This window comes from Polyodon spathula, chromosome 9, assembly GCF_017654505.1.
Source record: "Polyodon spathula isolate WHYD16114869_AA chromosome 9, ASM1765450v1, whole genome shotgun sequence".
Taxonomy (NCBI): domain Eukaryota; kingdom Metazoa; phylum Chordata; class Actinopteri; order Acipenseriformes; family Polyodontidae; genus Polyodon; species Polyodon spathula.
Genome location: NC_054542.1, coordinates 19,278,445 through 19,299,035, shown reverse-complemented (window position 1 = coordinate 19,299,035; position 20,591 = coordinate 19,278,445). Strand labels below are relative to the sequence as shown.

General features: G+C 42.2%; 1 protein-coding gene across 1 annotated transcript in view; it reads left to right on the top strand.

Moving 5' to 3' along the window:
• The window catches only part of LOC121320472 (serine/threonine-protein kinase LATS2-like), a 42,797-nt gene extending 22,926 nt beyond the window's left edge, over window positions 1-19,871 (top strand). The window contains exons 3-8 of the mRNA XM_041258818.1: window positions 4,603-4,735; window positions 5,318-6,852; window positions 6,981-7,563; window positions 7,855-8,037; window positions 17,429-17,535; window positions 18,724-19,871. Of these exons, the coding sequence (XP_041114752.1) occupies window positions 4,603-4,735; window positions 5,318-6,852; window positions 6,981-7,563; window positions 7,855-8,037; window positions 17,429-17,535; window positions 18,724-19,215 (3,033 nt within the window). The 3' untranslated portion in view covers window positions 19,216-19,871. The remainder of the gene's footprint in view (window positions 1-4,602; window positions 4,736-5,317; window positions 6,853-6,980; window positions 7,564-7,854; window positions 8,038-17,428; window positions 17,536-18,723) is intronic.
• Window positions 19,872-20,591: the final 720 nt, after the last annotated feature.

Below are 20,591 nucleotides of genomic sequence, written 5' to 3'. Positions count from 1 at the left end.
GTGCACCAGAGGTGTGTTTTGTAACTTGGTGTTTTGTAAGAAGTGCTCATGATCCCAAAATGTTTCTTGGAGTGCGGTTATAGTCTCTACTTGAAAATCCATAGTCTGGTCTAGTGTGGCCTGCATAAACAAATAAGTATGTGGCTGCCTTGCTAAAGCCTTTTGTGTGTGTGTGTGTGTGTGTGTGGAGGAGCAGTGGGCGACAGATATTCTGATTATATAAAGGTCTATAGGCAAAATGTTTGTATTGTTGGAATCAGTCTTGGATTCCCTTCCCCATAAATAAAAAAAAAAAAAAAAGGTTCTATTATAAATCATATGAAAGATTGATGTACTTAAGCTGTGAAATTGAACTGTGTGAACAGAATAAGCTATTTTAACTGTGTTACTTCAACTATTATTTGCACGTGTTTGGTTGTTTTTTAAGGCAGTTTCTTTTACTCAACTGAATGGTACCACAGTTGCAGTAAAAGATAGAATAATCTGTTTATACGCAGTTCAGAACTGCATGGTCCTCTGATGCTGTAAGTTCTGAGATGGCTGCATGGCGGGCTTGCAGAGCAAAGAAAAAGCGGATGACTGACGGCACTTGTTTCGGACGACATGTGCTCTCCTCGTCTCTTCTAGTTAGTTCAGGGGTTGTAGTGGTGAGCCAGGTTGAATAATAATTTTTACTTTTCATTTTTATTTTTGAATTTCTGAGTCGCCCTTCGTACCCGCTATGACCATTAGGAGTACCTCCAGGGTACCTCCGTTCTATAGCAAGCAGCTCATAACAAGGAAACATCAGTACATTATATTAACCATTATATTAACACATTTCATTTACAGATTGCTATTTCTTTATTGTATTAGGGGCTTGTGGGATCGCTGACACACTAGAGACACATATACAGATTGTACTTCATCACGCAGCGCCGGCACGCAGATTTATTCTTGTTGCGTAGTTCTTTTTAGTTGTAGTTACAAGGTGCCGCCACTACCAACTACCAACAATGGGGTGAGACAAAACGGGGCCACATGACAGTACAGACATAATCACAAATTGCAGTGTAATTAAAGGCACACAGAAAAGGACAAAAAATGCAAAAATAGAACAATGGAAACACAGCTAGAAAAATAAAGTTGGCCTATTGGTGGCTGAGCACTACCGCCACTAAAAAGGAGGGTCCCACTCTCGGAACCTACTGTGCTACACATCCTTGTTATACGTTGAAGAGGAGGCGGCCTCGGGGCGCAGGGATGAAGAGGAGGCAGTCTCGGGGCGCAGGGATGAAGAGGAGGCGGCCTCGGGGCGCAGGGATGAAGAGGAGGTGGCCTCGGGGCGCAGGGATGAAGAGGAGGCGGCCTCGGGGCGCAGGGATAGAAGAGGAGGCAGCCTCGGGGCGCAGGGGTGAAGAGGAGGCGGCCTCGGGGCGCAGGGATGAAGAGGAGGCGGCCTCGGGGCGCAGGGATGAAGAGGAGGCAGCCTTGGGGCGCAGGGATGAAGAGGAGGCGGCCTCGGGGCTCTGGGATGAAGAGGAGGCGGTCTCGGGGCTCAGGGATGAAGAGGAGGCGGCCTCGGGGCGCAGGGATGAAGAGGAGGCGGCCTGGGGGCGCAGGGATGAAGAGGAGGCGGCCTGGGGGCGCAGGGATGAAGAGGAGGCGGCCTGGGGGAGCAGGGATGAAGAGCAGGCAGCCTCGGGGCGCAGGGATGAAGAGGAGGCGGTCTCGGGGTGCAGGAATGACAAGGAGGCGGCTTTGGGGTGTAAGGAGGGGGACAAGGGAGGGGCCCTACATGAAGCATTTTGTAATCTGTGAAACTATAAGTGAGTCAGTGATTTCTGGTTCCTTTTGTGCAAATTGTAGATTTTTATTTATTTTACAGTGAAAGGAGGATGATGGAATGTATTTTAATCTGGTGGAGAATCCATTGGAAAGTCCAGAGATGAGGTAGGAAATTATTTAGAGATTGGGGTGAGACAGGGACGTTGATGGGAGTGGAATCAATGAAGAGAAGAGATGATTGACATTTGTAGGAAAGCGGGTTGATGGAAATGGACTGCGCATCACCTCAGACACTGCATATGACCAGGAACCGGCATTGTTGGCTGTTCAAAATGTAGCGTTGAAATTATTACATATCTGTATGCCACCTGAGTATTTAATTGGGTGGCCTCGGAGCACAGGGATGAAGAGGAGGTGGTCTCGGGGTGCAGGGATGAAGAGGAGGTGACCTCGGGGCACAGGGATGAAGATGAGGTGGTCTCGGGGCGCAGGGATGAAGAGGAGGCGGTCTCAGGGTGCAGGGATGGGGAGACAACCTCAGAGGTGCAGGGATGAAGAGGAGGTGGTCTTGGGGTACAGGAATGACGAGGAATCGGCCTCGTTGAGCAGGGTTGAAGAGGAGGTGGTCTCTGGGTGCAGGATGAAGAGGAAGCAATCTCGGGGTGCAGGGATGAAGAGGAGGCGGTCTCGGGGCGCAGGGATGAAGGAGCCAGCCTTGGGGGTGCAGGGATGAAGAGGAAGCAGTCTCGGGGTGCAGGGATGAAGAGGAGGTGGTCTCTGGGCGCAAGGATGAAGTGGAGGTGGTCTTGGGGTGCAGGGATGAAGAAGAGGCAGCCTCGGGGAAGCAGGGATGAAGAGGAGGAGGCTTCGAGGCACATGGATGAAGAGGAGGTGGCCTTCGGGTGCAAGGATGAAGGAGAGGAGGCCTCGGGGTGCAGGGATGAAGGGGAGGAGGCCTCGGGATGCAGGGATGAAGGGGAGGTGGCCTCGGGGTGCAGGGATGATGAGGAGCCGGCCTTGGGGCGCATGAAATATTATAGACCTTTCATTATTTTGTATTGTAGAGAAACAGTAGAATGTCCCATGAGCATGCTGTGTTCCAGGAAGTCCATGAAATGATATGACTACTGTATGAGATGCAATCTCAGAAAGTATTGCAGTAGTGCATGTAATTTATAAAGGGTACACTACTCTAGGGCTTATGAATTTTTTATGCAACACAAATATTGCAAAACTACAAAAGGCTGGTAGTCAGGAGTTACTATTAGTGTTCTAAAATGGATAGACAGACAGCCTCCATATACCCTTAGATTATGATACAATCAGTAAGTTGTGCTACAGAAAGTCCTATGCAAATTTCATAACAATTGGACAAGCAGTTCTCCACGGTCTTTCCCTTTGCTGATGATGTACACTTCATCACAAGTAGGGGATGTAATTCTTTATACAGACTGTCCATTGAGTAGAAATGTTATCGATATCATAAAAACAATGTGATATGGTAATGACTGCACGTTAAGATTAGCTGTAACTATACATGAAGAGTGAATGATAGAAGAGTCTGTGCTTACATAGGTTTGCTCTAAACCACTACTACTACTACTACTACTACTACTAATAATAATAATAATAATAATAATAATAATAATAATAATAATAATAACCTGTTGAAGAGATCTGGATTGTTGAGACCAGTCTATGAGAGCCTTATCCGGTGCTAGACGGGATGGTGCTTAGGCTGAATGCTTTGTGGAATTGATTGCTGAATGAATTGCCTTGTCGAGGGCTGCAGAATGCATAGGTAGCATTATAATATGAAACGAGATGACATGAACGCAAAGTATTGGCAGCTGTGAAAATTGAGAGCTGCAACGGCAAAAGCCAGGCTAGGACAATCAATCCCATGATTCAATGCATGTATCCATCATTCAATGTGTGTATCCCTACAGCCACCGTTATTGGAGCCCTCTCTAAGTTGTGGAAGCAATGGAAAGGTTCCGATAATGTAAACATAGAGCACTGCTGCAGAAACTGAAGAAACTGACTCCTGTAAAAAATCTGACGATCAGTATCAATTTTCTCCCTACCAAGCCACGAAATTTGGCAGGATTATTTTTTTGCTAATCTGTAGGTTTTGCAAGTAGATGTTGTAAGGGCAGTACTTGCAAAAAGGATTCAGAAGCCTGTGTGCACAGGAGACGGGAGTGTGTTGCAGTGGTTTTATTGCCAGATTGTCCAGGAAGAAAATGCAGTCACCATTCGAGAATTCAATTCTGCAGAAAAACAAAAGTACGGTAAATATCGATTTCAAATCCAGATTTACATGATGTAACTCGGATTCTTGTAAGGCTGGGTAGCGATACATGACTGAAAATTGACCGCCCATTCAGGATTTCACCAATTAAGAGGCAAGACAGCTTTGTCCAGCAGCAGAGGGTAGAATGGTCAGCGGTGTTTGTTGGCTGTGCTGCAATAGGCAAAAAAAACTAAACAAAACCAAAGATAAAACGTTTGAGAGCAAACTCAAGCCTTGGGGTTTAAATAGGGGATTAGCAGATGTTATTGGTAGGAGGGAAGTATCCCTCGTTTAGCCCTCGTTCAGTGACAGAACCTGTTCCTGCCAAGGTGACTCACATTATTACTTTTATGTAGAGATGCTGGCTTCAAACAGAATTTGATATGTTGGAGGGGAGGGGGCAACCAAATACTGCATATATTCAGTATAACAGTTGTTTGTAAGGTGTGTGGGGGGGGGGGGATGTGGTAAAAGTATGTTGACCCTAATCGAATGCACAAGTGATCTGTATATTTCATAATCTTGTTTATTATTTGTAGGAAATGGCCATTCGTGCTCTGAAGCAGACAGGCAGCAGAAACATTGATGCAGCCTTGGATTACATCAGTAAAATGGGATATCTGGATCCAAGGAATGAACAGATAGTGCGTGTAATCAAGCAGACTTCCCCAGGTTGGTGGTGTTGTGTGTTGTTTTGACATATAAATCTTTATTATAAACTTTCTTCAAAATGGTGGGGGTTACATCAGACACTGTTTTTGACTGGTTGATGTGAATTTAAGGAAGAGACGCTTGTCTTTTAAAATAGAATGCTTTTGTCTGATTAGTCAGATAGCATTTAGGATTTAAATGTTGAGAGAATAGATCAAGCTAAAATCTTGAAAGTGTCTGAATGTTTTATCATATCCACATGCATAATGTCTTTTATTATTTGTTTGCTATTTGAAAATTTGCTATTTTACAAAACTGTGTAAAAAAGATGCACTTAGGAATGGATTTAATAAAAGAAATACAGCTCCACTTCCTGACACACAGCATTTCTCTGTTTTATCATGATATTTATTGAGCTCAACAGGGACTATATATCTGTGCATTCAATTAAGAGTTGAATGAATGTTGACACACATGTTAGAGTAGGGGTGAAAGTTTGGCTGAAAGTTTGATTGAAAAATAGATTAACAGGGACGTAATGGAGATCATATATTATCAAGTACATGATGTAAAGTAAGATTAAATACATTTTCTCATTTTCAGGAAAAGGTAGTGGGTCAGGTCCTGCGGATCACAGGCCAGTATTAGAGGGACCGAGTGATGCAATGTCTCACTATCATCAAATAGGGAATCCAGGTGGCTATGGAGCAGAAAGTGCAAACATGATGGGAGAGATACCAAGGCCGTACATGAATGTTCCAGTAGCGAACTACGTCATGCCCTCATCACAGGTTCCAGCCATAGGCAACGCAATGCAGAGACCCTCGAGTATCGGTCCATACACAATGATGTCTGCTCAGAATCCGCCAGGGAATTCCATGTACCTTGCCTGTGATCTCAAGCACCAGCAGAAGCCATACCCCGCAAACATGGAGCAGGCCATGATGATCTATTCCATTCCCAGCCACAGTGGACAGCCCTTGCAACTGCAAGGAGCTCCAGGTCCAGCCAGCCCACATTATGTCAGACAGCACATGATGGGGCCTGCTGAGACATCAGGGTACGGTGTGAAGAGGAGCCCTTCCTTTCAAAATAAGATTCAGCAGGAGAGCAATTATGGAAGCCTGCAGAGCAAAGGATCACTGGGTCAGAACAGCACAGGGTATTCCTTCCAGCAGTCACCATCCAACCTATACCTTCCACCGCACGCTCATCACAGGCAGTCAAGCCCTACCTCTCACCAGGTGCACATGATCTCCAGAGCTTCAGCAATGGGGACCGATTTCCAAGATGTCCCCCAGAACCTATTGACTCCATCCAGAGCCAGCTTAAATATGGACCTCTATGACCACCAGGTACAGCACTGGGTAACACCGTCCCCAACCAGACATGAATCCCTACCTAACCCTGGACCAGAGGCTCAGGTCAGGCAGCAGCAGGGGCCCTTCAGAGGAGAAGTCCATGGGCCCAGCAGAAGCAGTTCCTTCAAAAAGGTGCATGTGACAGTAAGGCAACCAGACACTTCCCTTGCCCCACCCAACACTATCACTGCAGTAACATCGGCCCCTATCCTACAGCCTGTGATCAGCATCAGGGTCATGAGGCCAGAGCCAGAGATTGCAGTGGGGCCTTGTCACCCTGGATGGCTGCCAGCCCAGTCACAGGTTTTAGAGAATTCTGAACTGATGGAGCAGCATTCCTATCCAGCAGCTGGGGCTGAAGCCTATAGTGTTGAACCCATTGACTGTGCTGTCCAAGAACCAAGGTGCCCTCCTCCACCATACCCCAAAAACTTGCTGCTTCCAAGTAACTCAGAGCAGCAGATAGAGAACAACACTTGGGTTGTCCCTAGCTTAGTCTCTAATACGTCTGAAGACACAAGCGGTGGAGAGAAGAACGACAAGGCCAGCAGCAAGGATGGCAAAGCAGAGAAGGCCATGAAGGATAAGAAGCAGATTCAGACGTCCCCTGTGCCAGTACGTAAGAATGCAAGAGATGAAGAGAAGAGGGAGTCCCGCATCAAGAGCTACTCTCCTTTTGCTTTCAAGTTCTATATGGAACAACACATAGAGAATGTCATGAAAACGTACCAGCAAAAGCTCAATAGAAGAATACAGCTTGAACAAGAAATGTCAAAGGTATTAAAAAGTCTTTATGTAATGTAGCATACTGTGCACTGTGCCTATTTATAGTATTAAAGTATTAAAGAACATGGTGTATGTTCTACAAGTTTGTTAACTGTGTTTTGTTCTGTTGCTTTTCACAGGCAGGGCTTTCTGAGGCAGAACAGGAACAGATGAGGAAGATGCTATACCAGAAGGAGTCCAACTACAACCGACTCAAAAGAGCGAAAATGGACAAGTCCATGTTTGTGAAAATCAAAACTCTGGGCATTGGTGCTTTTGGAGAAGTGTGTCTCACTCGGAAAGTGGATACAAACGCATTATATGCCATGAAGACCCTGCGAAAGAAGGATGTCCTGAACCGCAACCAGGTGGCTCACGTGAAGGCTGAGAGGGACATCCTTGCTGAGGCCGACAATGAGTGGGTGGTAAAGCTGTACTACTCCTTTCAGGACAAGGATAACCTCTACTTTGTCATGGACTACATCCCAGGAGGGGACATGATGAGCCTTCTCATTCGCATGGGGGTCTTCCCAGAGCAGCTGGCCATGTTCTACATTGCCGAGCTTACACTAGCCATTGAGAGCGTGCACAAGATGGGATTCATCCACCGCGACATCAAACCTGACAATATCTTGATTGACCTGGACGGGCACATCAAGCTCACCGACTTCGGTCTCTGCACTGGCTTTCGCTGGACCCACAATTCCAAATACTATCAAAAAGGTAAATTCTTTGTTATGGAATAAGGTCGCACAAAGTCTGAGTAATTTTTAAATATGTAGTGGCTGAAATTAACAGATTTTTAATAATTGTTGACCTGATTTGATTCTGATTGTTTGCATTGATGATTGCCATCATTTATCATTGTTTGACTACCATCAGAGTCACATCTCAATTGAGTTTCACTTCCCGTCTGACAAAGTCAAGTAAAGTAGTATAATAAAATCTCTAACGGAGCATTTTAATCTATCCTTGAAAGGCTAAACAACTTATTTATTCCTTTTTATATGTTAGGGAGCCACATCAGACAAGACAGTATGGAGCCCAGCAATTTGTGGGACAATGTGTCTAATTGTCGCTGTGGAGATCGGTTAATGACACTTGAGCAGAAAGCTGCCAGGCAGCACCAGAGGTGCTTAGCACATTCCTTAGTGGGGACTCCCAACTACATTGCTCCTGAGGTGCTCCTACGAAAAGGTAAGTGAGAGAAAAATAAACTCCCATCCATTTTTTCAAATGTTTTACACCTTTATCGAGACTCCAGGATCTTTGTTGTCCTTTTGGGGTACAGGGGTCTTTTAAGGTATCCCAAAATGTGGGTACATTTGTGGAAACAAGGGCAGTCACATTTAATATGTTTGTGAATATGTAATCCACTTGCAGTATACTGGGTGGGGGCAAAATAATCAAAAATTTAAAGAATTGCATTTCAGTATTCTTAATTGATAAATGGTTCAGACATGTCGGCTACTTTTTAAAGTGTTAACAGCAGAACAACAGTTCCTATTATCACCTCCATTAGCCTCAAATAAAGGTTTATGTTCCCTTTCAATTCAAAGATGACCAACAACCGATACTTTTGGGATTTGCCTGCCACAGATCAGGTATTCGCTGAGCATTTTATATCAAAGCTGCCAATAGACCCATCCAGGGAGTGACGTCCTCGGTCCCGCCTACTGAGGGAATAAGTAGTCGCTCCATAGAGCTCAAATCCTCTTTTGCCTCTCACAGCTATGTAGGTAAGGTGGGTATAGCTAACCTCTTGCAGTTGTTGATTATCTCTTAAAAAGAGTCCTTCTCTCTGAGTTTCTGTAGTTCCTTTGCATTTTATGGCTGGAAGTTGGCTTGCCACTTCCACGGCATCAGAACTCGGCAGCTGAAGCCTGAGCAAAATGCTGTGCAACAGTGCTCCGTTTAAATATATATCAGTGCATGGATGCCATCCTAACCCCCTTGCAGCTGCAAGGGATCAGAGTTGAGAACTGCCTGGACCACTGGTTGATCTGTTCCCAGTCGTAGGAAGCAGTGGCTCACACGGCGATAGTGACAGAGCATCTGGCAAGACTGAGTCTCACCCTCAACGATGCCAGAAGCCATTGTGGCAAAGTGGCTGCTGATATACATCTACTCACTAGCAGGTGTGATGCTGGTGCAATAATCCAAAGAAACCAATTGACAACAAAGTGCAGATGAAAAGGTTTGTTTAATATCTGTTTATAATCCAAGGGTCTAATGACCAGACAGTAAATAATAACGAGCTTACAATACACCACCATGTGTACTGCACAGTGTTGAAAAAGGGTTGCAGTCCCGTAAATAATACGCACAGTACTTAAACACACACAATTAGACACACACACGATCACCAGCCCAAAGTGAGTGCTTTCAGTGCTTGTGGTGCAGTACAATATATTACATGCTTTATTTGTGAACGACAGTGATAAAAATGCTAATTGTTACTGACATGCAGTGTTGATCTGGTTTGTGCTGGCCCTTGGTGACAGCTCCGGATTTGTGTTTAGCCTTATAGTGCTACAATCAGAAAACACAGACAGTTACTAAACATACACGGAGAAACAAACAAAATACACTCACGAATATTTACAATACTCTTTCTCTGCGTCTCTCCCGGTCCTTCCAGTTTCTCACAAAAACCCAAGCGAAGGAAAAGATTAGTGTTTCTCTGGCCCCTTTTATGCTACCCCACATGACCCCTTGTTAAATGATTCCAGCTGCGTCTATTGCTTGCAGCTGCGACCTCGTTTCCCTTCCGGGTCAATACGTTCCTGCAACAGAGTCTCGCTTCCATCCAGGCTGACAGACTTCCCGACCTCGGAAACGAACTGTCAGGCCAACCCATCCAGATACTTCTCCTTTCGCTATTTAGCACCCTCACAGGTCAAGAGAGAGATTTACAACCAGAACTCATTGCATTGCTGTCACAGCCATTTAATACCGGTGCAAAGTACGATCTGCTTGGGCTGGATTCTCTTACGATGCGAGCCTACCTGTCGGACAACAGAGTAGCTGCCATTCGCAACTGTCTGGCCCTGTTTCAACAGTACAATTGGTGTTGTGCCAAAGACTATTGGGTCTGATGCCTACAGCTTCATCAGCCATTCAACTGGAGCTACTCCATGTACCCGCTTCAAGTGTGGCTCAATGCCTTTCGGCTACACCCCAAGCATGTCAGACACTGTCGGCGGAAAGCCCTAGCTGATGGAGGCAAGCCTCTCACCTGAGCAAGGGATTAAGGATGAGAGTGATACACAACCATCAAGTGGTGACAACAGATGCATCCAACTCCTGTTTGGGCAGGCAGAGCAGTCCACGGGCTTTGGTCAGGCTGCTGGACGAGCCTGCACATAAATGGGCTGGAGCTGAGAGCGGTCCATCTCGTGCTTCAATATTTCCTTCCTGTGCTTCAGAACAGACATGTCCTTGTCCACACGGACAACATGTTTGTAGTAGCGTACGTGAACCACCAGGGAGGGCTTCGGTCCCCGGGGTTACACCGCATAGCCTTTCGGCTGTTGATTTGGGCACAGAGGCACTTACTTTCCCTCCAGGCCGTCCATCTCCCGGGAGTGGTGAACTGGGCAGCGAACCTCCTCTCTAGGGAAATGCTTTGGGGAAGCCCAAATCGATCTCATTGCCACAGCAGAGATGACTCATTGCCCCCTGTGGTTCTTCCTCCGTGGCTGTGGAGGTCCACTAGATGTCGATGCCCTAGCCCACAAGTGGCCCAAAGCGCTTTTGTATGCTTTCCCGTTGATACCGCGACTCCCTGACTTCCTCGAGAAGGTCAGGAGAAAGAAGGCAACTGTTTTCCTGATGACCCAGGATAATCTGTTTTTATACCTTTGCCAGCTACTGCAGGGCCAGCCCTGGGAGATTCCACTGGGCATGTATCTCCTCAGTCAAGTGAAAGGATTTTCTGAAGGGTGCTAGGAGGTTACGTCCTCATAAGAAGGACATCCTTCCTGAATGGAGTCTGGATGTTGTATTGGAGGCTCTCAGTAAGGCCCAGTTTGAGTCTATAGATTCCATAGAGTTGAAATATCTTTATTAGCCATCACCTCCGCACAGCGATTTATTGATCTCAGTGCACAGTTCCTGTATGCGTATTTGGGACAATGGAAAACAGGGTATCATTGCGCACCAACACTGCTTACCTGCTAAGGTGATTACGGCTTTTCAGTTGAATCAATCAGTGGAGCTAGGGGCTTTCCATCTCCTCCCTTTGCGGAGGAGACGGATCTGAGATTAAGTTCTCTGTAATCTGTTAAGGCATTGAGATGTTATATGGATCGAATGAGAGCACTGTGTCTGTCTGACCAGCCTTCATTTGTAATGGTGAATGGACCCATGGTCAAGCCCTTTCTGAGCAACGACTGCCCCATTGGATTGTGGACACAGTCTTGACTGCATATACTAATGCCAGCCTCAAACCACCTGTGAGGGTGGCCATGCACTCTACCAGAGGTGTGGCTACATCATGGGCCCTCTTTATAGGAGCTTCATTGACTGACATTTGTACTGCGCCTAGCTGGGCTACGCCAAATACATTCACCAGATTCTTCTGACTTAATGTGGTAGATCCGTCTATGCCTTCATTAGGCACACGGGTCCTTGAGTTTGCACGCTTAAGCTACCAACAGTAGTTGTCAGATGTGAGACGTCCCTCTTATGCTGTCCACTCATACTCACTCACAACGGCTTTGGTATACTTTTCCAAAAGTATTGGTTGGTGGTTGTCTTCGATTTGAAAGGTTCCCTGTAGTTTACGTCTGGTTGCCATGTTTTGTAATTTACTTCCACCACTCTTTCAGTGACTTCATGGGTCCATGCCAAGAGGCTAAAAATTTGCTCTCTGCTGTGGGAATCAGCACTAGTACCCTGTCACCTTGCTGAAACACTCTAACAGAGGCAGACCGGTTGTATGAATTATTTTGTGACTCCTGAGCTTGACACATATGTTCTCTGACAATTGGCATAACTGTCTTAATGCTGTCCTGCATTTGAGTTATATGCTCTACCATACTATGGTAAGGAGTAGTTATCTGTTCTCAGGTTTCTTTGGCAATGTCAAGTAAACCCTGTCTCCCATATACCAACTCAAAGGGAGAACACCCAGTAGAGGCCTGTAGTACCTCCCTAATAGCGATCATAATCCAAATTCCTCCCATCCTTGTCTATCACCTTGCGTAGCATACTTTTTTTGTTTTGTTAAACCTCTGTTTGGGGGTGGTAAATGGAGGTCCTCAAATGTTTGATCTTGAGGAGTTTACATAGGTCCTTGGTAACCTTTGACATGAACGGGTCCTCTGGTCTGTTAATATCTAATATAGTATCCCAATCCAACTAATCGTTAGCATTAGTTATTTTGCGATTTAGCTTTGGAGAGGTATTGCGTAGGGGTATTGACTTGGGATACCGAGTAGCATAATGTAACACAACTAAGATTTGTTGATGCCCGCTAGCAGACTTTACCAGAGGCCCAACTAATCCATTGCAATCCTCAAAAAAGGCACTTCATTGATTGGTAAAGGTGCTAATGGACTTCGGAAGGCTTTAAAGGAGCACTGTGTTGGCATTCAGGACAACCTTCTTATTTATCAATGTACACATTATACTAACAAATTAGTTTTAGTTTTGTAATAAAATTTGGTATTTGTATTGATTTTATTGTTAATCTTTAAACAGTTTGAAGCATGTTTTAGTGTGTTGTGGGCCAACAGTATGAACTTCATTTTCGTATTAACACAGTATCTCATGTGGTTGTTTTGCAATGAAGATCGTTGCTGGTTCTCCATACTTACCAATGTACATGTTTTGAGGATGAACAATAAATATAATTTGTGTTAGTAAAGATGATACTTACTGCTTTTATTACTTTTTAAAACCATGTTTTTTATTGTGCTGCAAGCCTACCTTAGTACACGCGTATGTTCCTATATTTTTTTGTTACAAATATTTTCAAGTGAATTTGTGTATATACAGGTATATCATGTACATGATAAACTGTACAACTGAAACGATGTAAATAAGCATAAAAAAATTAAATAAATGGGTTTATATTGACTACATAACAAAGTGCAGATACGCAACTGAATCTGTGCGTTTATACAGACATACTGTTATTGAAATAACATAAATAAAAAAACATTTGAACAGAATGTGCTTCATTTACAATCGTTTACAAAGTCTAAGTGGTGACACAAATCACACAGATCCTGCACTTTTCAAAATGTGCAGTGTACTTACCGCTGTAGTGATGGGACGGTATGAAATTTTCATGGTATGGTAACCCTAATATCACGGTATACAGGACATCATGCAAGTTATCAAATAAATTTGCTATGCCAAATAACTTGGTGCGTTTCTTTTTTATCAGTACAATCCGAATAATAATAATAAAAAAAAAGTTGTACACTCTCAACGTTATACTACAGCAGTATTAAGATCTATTATTTGCTCAAAATGACACGGTGCTGTAGTTTTGTATTTTAATGTATAAAATTAAATAAATAAACAAATAAATACTTTGTTTAGCTGATGGTAAATAGAATTGGGAAATGATCGGTATTTTGCTTAAAACACAAACATGTACCACAGGTTATTCTAGAGCAGAGATGAGTCGTTTATTTTTTCAACCAGATAAATAAAATATGTATAGCAAAAAAATAAAAAATAAAAAAGTGTTTTAATACAAAAACTTGTTATTGGATTTACATTTACGACATTGCACATGTAAGCTTTCAATGATTATTGCACATGTGGAGTTTGTAAAAAAAAAAAAAAAAAAAAAAAGATTTCTTCACTTACCTAAGAAAATTGGAATACTGTTACAACTAGTTTTAAACAAAACAACGTTGATAATAAGTAGGCTGTCCTGCTGCAGTCGCGGGTCTGTGCTAGTTTTGTTTGAGACATTGTTCATGTTCTTGTAGCGCAGATTTCCGCAGTTCTGCTCAGTGCTGCACAGAATCACGGAGATGCGCTGTAGACGTCACTCAGCACCCACAGAAATATGTGCAGATTCTGCATAGCCCAGCGCAGCTTTGAAATGTTACTGCGGGAGGCTGGCTGCGGCTGTGAAAGCAAAGGGACGATGCAAAGATCACGAGTGACCTGCTAATCGTAATGCAAATAACCACTAAAACTACTGCTGCCACCTTGTTAGCGGAGGTGAACAATACAATACAATGAAGCCGTGAACAGCCTTGTCCACACTATATTAAATAAATAATTTAAAAAAACAACACATAATGTACTAAATCCGTGCTAAGTGATGTATAATTTTACAACAAAGTTAATGTTACTCTATTACATTAAACTGACTTCATAATCCAGATAAATGTGAATGTAGGACGTTGAAAATGTGTGCTACGCTGAAGGTTTGGAGAAGGTGTTTCTCTAAAAGCTGCGTGTGACATCAGAAAGACAGCAGCCAAGAGCCAAGAGCAGCCGGCGAGGCAAGTTCTGGGTAACAGAACACAGCAATTGAAACGTGTATTCTGTGTCGTTGACCGTTTCCTTACTGTATCAAAATACAGTATCAGGTCACAAAAAGATCTTCCTCAGACACTTTGCTAAGGCTGCAAGTACCATCGCTTGATTTAGAAGAAGTGTGTTTGCAGTTGAAAAAATGTGTTAACAAGTGTATAACCAAATTACCATAATTGCAGTTTAGAATAAAAGCAACGGTATTAATACCGTAAAAAAAAGTACCAAAAAAACGGTACACCGACCCATCCCTATACCCTATATCCTGTACAGCAGACTGTCTTCAGGATTGCTTCTTTCCCATGGGCTCTCCTGCACCCTTGGTGGCAATGCTGCTGGAAGATTCATCTTTGCAAACCCAGTCTGCTTCAGAGCCAGATTTGTCATTGTCCGTCTCTGCTGCATCAGAATCGTTGTTTGGTAAAATTTCAAACACATCTTTGCTGTCCTGCGTCTTCAGCGTCCATTTTCAATGTGTATTGGGGTAACAATTAATTTCTTAGAAAACCAAGTGACTTATAGTAACCAGAGTGCAGACAGAGCCTGGTGCCGTGAGCTGTCAAGGCTGAATGATAGGTTACAGTGGCTTGCGAAAGTATTGACCCCCCCCCCCCCCCCCCCTTGGCATTTTTCCTATTTTGTTGCCTTACAACCTGGAATTAAAATTGATTTTTATTTGGATTCCATGTAATGGACATACACAAAATAGTCCAAATTGGTGAAGTGAAATGAAAAAAATAACTTGTTTCAAAAAATTCTAAAAAATAATTCACCCCCTTTGCTATTAAGCCTCTAAATAAGATCTGGTACAACCAATTACCTTCAGAAGTCACATAATTAGTTAAATAAAGTCCACCTGTGTGCAATCTAAGCGAAAACAGAGCTGGGTTTTACGGAAGAGTGGCCAGAAAAAAGCCATTGCTTAAAGAAAAAAGTAAGCAAACACATTTGGTGTTCGCCAAAAGGCATGTGGGAGACTCCCCAAACATATGGAAGAAGGTACTCTGGTCAGATGAGACTAAAACTGAGCTTTTTGGCCATCAAGGAAAACGCTATGTCTGGCGCAAACCCAACACCTCTCATCACCCCGAGAACACCATCCCCACAGTGAAGCATGGTGGTGGCAGCATCATGCTGTGGGGATGTTTTTCATCGGCAGGGACTGGGAAACTGGTCAGAATTGAAGGAATGATGGATGGCGCTAAATACAGGGAAATTCTTGAGGGAAACCTGTTTCAGTCTTCCAGAGATTTGAGACTGGGACGGAGGTTCACCTTCCAGCAGGACAATAACCCTAAGCATACTGCTAAAGCAACACTCGAGTGGTTTAAGGGGAAACATTTAAATGTCTTGGAATGGCCTAGTCAAAGCCCAGACCTCAATCCAATTGAGAATCTGTGGTATGACTTAAAGATTGCTGTACACCAGCGGAACCCATCCAACTTGAAGGAGCTGGAGCAGTTTTGCCTTGAAGAATGGGCAAAAATCCCAGTGGCTAGATGTGCCAAGCTTATAGATACATACCCCAAGAGACTTGCAGCTGTAATTGCTGCAAAAGGTGGCTCTACAAAGTATTGACTTTGGGGGGGTGAATAGTTATGCACGCTCAAGTTTTCTGTTTTTTTTGTCTTATTTCTTGTTTGTTTCACAATAAAAAATATTTTGCATCTTCAGAGTGGTAGGCATGTTGTGTAAATCAAATGATACAAACCCCCAAAAGATCCATATTAAGGCAACAAAATAGGAAAAATGCCAAGGGGGGTCAATACTTTCGCAAGCCACTGTATCAGGAGGCTCAATGAAACTATAGAAATGTCAACATTGAGGAACACAGACTGATATAATCAAGCTTCAATACATGGCTGCAAGTCCTGACTGATAAATACAAATAATACCGCAACATTTCATAGTTATAATAAGTTGAGTATGTATCGGTCAATTTGACCGCTTCTGGTCTGAATAATTATGACGTATTTTATCTCGCTAATTTTTGCAGCTACGCGATTCTTTCTTTGTCAGGGTAATTAGTACATATATTTAGGGAAAGTCGGGAAAGCACAGCTCTATATCTTAAACACACACACCACAATTTTAATTTAAATTCCAAAAATGGTCAAAATGACCGCCTTGGTCATTCTAGTGTTAATACAGCAAAACTTTTGACCAGAGATAAAACTTTAATTGAATATGAAATGAACGCTCACAAACATAGAACTGTGGTCTTCATTAACTGAACATAAACAAAGTAAAATACAAAGCTGTAAACCTTATTGATACATCTCTGTGAGCCAAGCGAAATACGCATGTACAACAAAGTATTCTTACAAACCACACATTTATGCTGTCCATACAGAATGTGTTCCAAAATGTGAAGTAGTGCTTCCTAAAATTATCTACTCTGTGATTCACAGGTTAAATGTATTTTGAATACCCAAGATAACAATAGAAAGTCTACATTGCAGTTGAAGAAAGCAATGATTTTGACTGTATAAAAATCTCATTGAATAGTAGAACAAATTAGTAGTAGTACAGAGGTTGTATATTTTTAGTTTATAAGTTTTGTTTTGTTTTTGTTTGTTTTTTTCTTTTGATTTTCAACACCATGTGTAAAGTGACACCTAATGGCCAAACATTGTAAGTGCAAGTTTCTCAACAAACTGGATTATTTGTGGGGTAAATTTAGTGGTGCTTTCTTTGCACCCCAAGAAATCTTTCAGCTGAAAAACCCTTCTAGGTTCCATTAACTGTACAATTTAAAATACGAGAAGGAGAGACAGGGTGCCTAAATAATAAGAAAGGTGTTTTTACATTGGTCAATACAAACAGAGATTGGTTAGCCTTGTTAAAGGCAAGGAGACGCAAGTTTGTTTTTTCAGCTGGTGTTGGTCAAGGCAGTACTTCACTGTATGAGGTCATCTACAGATTCTACATACTGTATATCTGAACAAAAGGAATACTAAAACTTTTACTGATACCATGTCTTATTGTATGAATATGATGTGACAAAGGATTGCTAAAGAGAGATATTTAACATTGTTTTTCCCTTTAACAAACCGTTATTTGTTGTCTTTATTTTCAGGCTATACACAGCTTTGTGACTGGTGGAGTGTTGGTGTTATCCTCTTTGAAATGTTGGTAGGGCAACCTCCATTTCTGGCCTCAACACCCACAGAAACTCAGCTAAAGGTTTGTGAAATCCTTAGATTAGGAAGACTGCTTGTAAAATTCTGTGTAGCAAAGACTGACACAACGAGTTTTGCTATTATAAAAATGCATGTCAACAGGTTACAAGATCACACATACATTTCAGTTATTTTTCAATCCTGTTTGTACCATTTTAATATGAAAATACTGCTAAAGTCATAAAACTAGCAATTTACCACATAGCTCAAGAATATTCCTGAAAACAAATATGAATATTTTGATGCTTCAATGTATTAAACAGTACATGTTATGTGTAACGCATATTTGTCACTGCTGGAGTCATGGAATTGACTGGTTTTGGGACAAAAATTTGTAGAAACATTAATGTTTTTTGGAAAACTGAAATGCAATAAATATAAAATTTCTTTTGGAGATTGCTGTTATTCACACACCATTGCCTTTTGGCTGAAATATATATCTCAAATATATTTGTTTTTGTTTTTTTAAATGTATTTTACACATTTTTGTGATATTTCTATTAAGACTGTATGTAATATATCTGAACAGGCCAACATTTATTTATATTTTAAAAATCTTTTACTTTGTGGTACAACACATTTTCATCCATCAGAAATATGACCAATCAAATTGCAAATGAACAAATTACTAAAAAGACATATGTGATCAACAAATGGAGTTAAATTATGACATTTAGAAAAATGAGGGGCAGGCCCACTGTAAAAGCCAAGAAAATATCTAGTAATGTAATGTGTAAACTGCCAATTGTAATTTAAGACATATGCAAAAGGTTATCAATTAATAGTACACATGTGTTCAGTATGATTCTCTTGTTTCAGTTTTAATCATTATTTGCCATGGATATTATGCTTATTGTTGCTGCAAAAAATGCTTCTTATAATACTCAAGGACAGGGGAGTAAAAGGGGAAACACAATAGTATTGTACCTTAGGTGAAGTATTGTGCAGTGAAATCTGTGTAACATTGATTTGGTTCCCCAGCTCACTTTATAACAATCAACATAGATGGCCTTGAAAAGTTAAAGAATGGCAGCTAATGGTCTCAGCAGAAGCAACAATTGAGAATCATATAAAAAAAACATGATATTAAAGAAATAAGGAGTTAAATGTCAATGAAAAGGTATATGATAGATAAAATACTTTTTATGGTCTTTATGTTTACTGTAATGAAACTGTTGTTAATTTTCTGCAGGTAATTAACTGGGAAAACACACTCCAGATCCCACCGCAGGTTAAACTTAGCCAGGAGGCGGTAGATATAATCAGCCGCCTGTGCTGCGCTGCTGAGGAGAGACTTGGGCGCAATGGGACAGGAGAGATCAAAGAACATTCTTTCTTTGAGAAGGTGGATTTCTCCAGCAACCTGCGTACACAGCCTGCGCCCTACCTTCCTAAGATCAGCCACCCCATGGACACCTCCAACTTTGACCCAGTGGAAGAAGACAGCCCATGGAAGGACAGCGGTGACAGCACTAAGACCTGGGATACACTCGGCTCCTCTCACAGCAAGCACCCAGAGCACGCCTTCTACGAGTTCACCTTTCGCAGGTTTTTTGACGACAACGGTTGTCCTTTCCGCTACCCTAAACCCCCTGAGAATGCGCAAAGTAGCCAGGATCAGACAGACAGAGAGAACCAAGATTCAGAGGATCAGTGTGAAGGCTGTGAACCCGTATATGTGTAACACAAGGGCGACACACAATATGAGGAACACGTCTTGAAAGCTAGTGCTTGTAAACACTGGTGAGAGCTGAATCTTCAAGTCTGAAATTCTAAAAGAAATTGTTCTTGTGCCACAGGTTTTGGTGGGGAATCGAAAATAGACTTCTCCATTCAAACTGACACATACGCTCACCCATTCGCAAACACAAAGGAATGACTTGCAAGCTTTTCACAGTCCTAGTATATAAAGTACAAGTAATTTACAAATGTATTATCCAACTTTTTGTTTTCTCCTTAAATTTTCAAATTTACCATGAAACCACTGTAGAGGGATTGACAGAAAAAGGACATCATACAAATGTCCTACATTCACACACAGCAAAAATGTCAGATCCTGACCCTCAGTTTAACTTGACACAGTGGAATTATTTTCAATTGGAAAACAGTGAGAATAGTGCATGGGAAAAGTTTTTTTTCCAGGTAAAGTATCCCGTGGTCAGGTTCACTTTATAGTAAAATATCATTCTTGGTGATTTGTTTACTTCATCCTTCCACAGTTTACCATTCCATACACGTCGCTTCAACAGGAACCAGGGTCTACAGCAGTGGTCCTCAAAGTGATGCCCGCGGGCAAATTCGTGCCCGTGAAGCCAGGCCATCGTGCCCGCGGCAGCTGTTCTTAAGTTATGGGTCGTGAACACATTTCTGGCAGGTCATAGCGTGGGAAAATAAAGAAAGCTTTGAACACGTTTTCCAACAAAAGCGCCATAGCAGTCTGTTGACGCTGTTCCTCGCTTATGCTGTGCTTGTACGTACTAGTTACTTCATGTGTTACTTCATGTGTTAACTTCATGTTATTCTGCATGAAAATTGAAGGCGAGTGAGTAGCCAATGGGAAAGTGAAAGGTCTGACAGCTGTCCAATCATTCATGAGCAGAGGCAGGTGTTAATATGCCGGGTAAGCACTGCATTTCGCCTGCTGTTGTTGTTTTCCTCTCAGGAGCTGTTCATTGACCCATCAATAAATACAATAAAAATACGTAGACAGAATTCTACAATAATAGAATCATTGTTAGTTTATAGACATTCTCCGCAGTTACACTGTTAAAAAAAAAAGAAAAAAAAAAGGAAACTTGGGAGCCTCACACAATGTTTTTCCACATATTAAGATTTTATAAGAAATGTCTCCTGAAAAGATTAGTTTTCATAAATATTTTTAAGAATGTAGTTTCATCTTCAAGCAGACACCCTCTTCTTCCTCTTTATAGTGTGGTTATACATATGGAGTTATGTAATCGAAGAGAAAAGGATCTACAAAAGTTATTTTTAAAACCATATTGGATACTAGACCTTTGAACAGTCTAAAAAGAATAATAAAATACAGGGCTTCCTTATTCT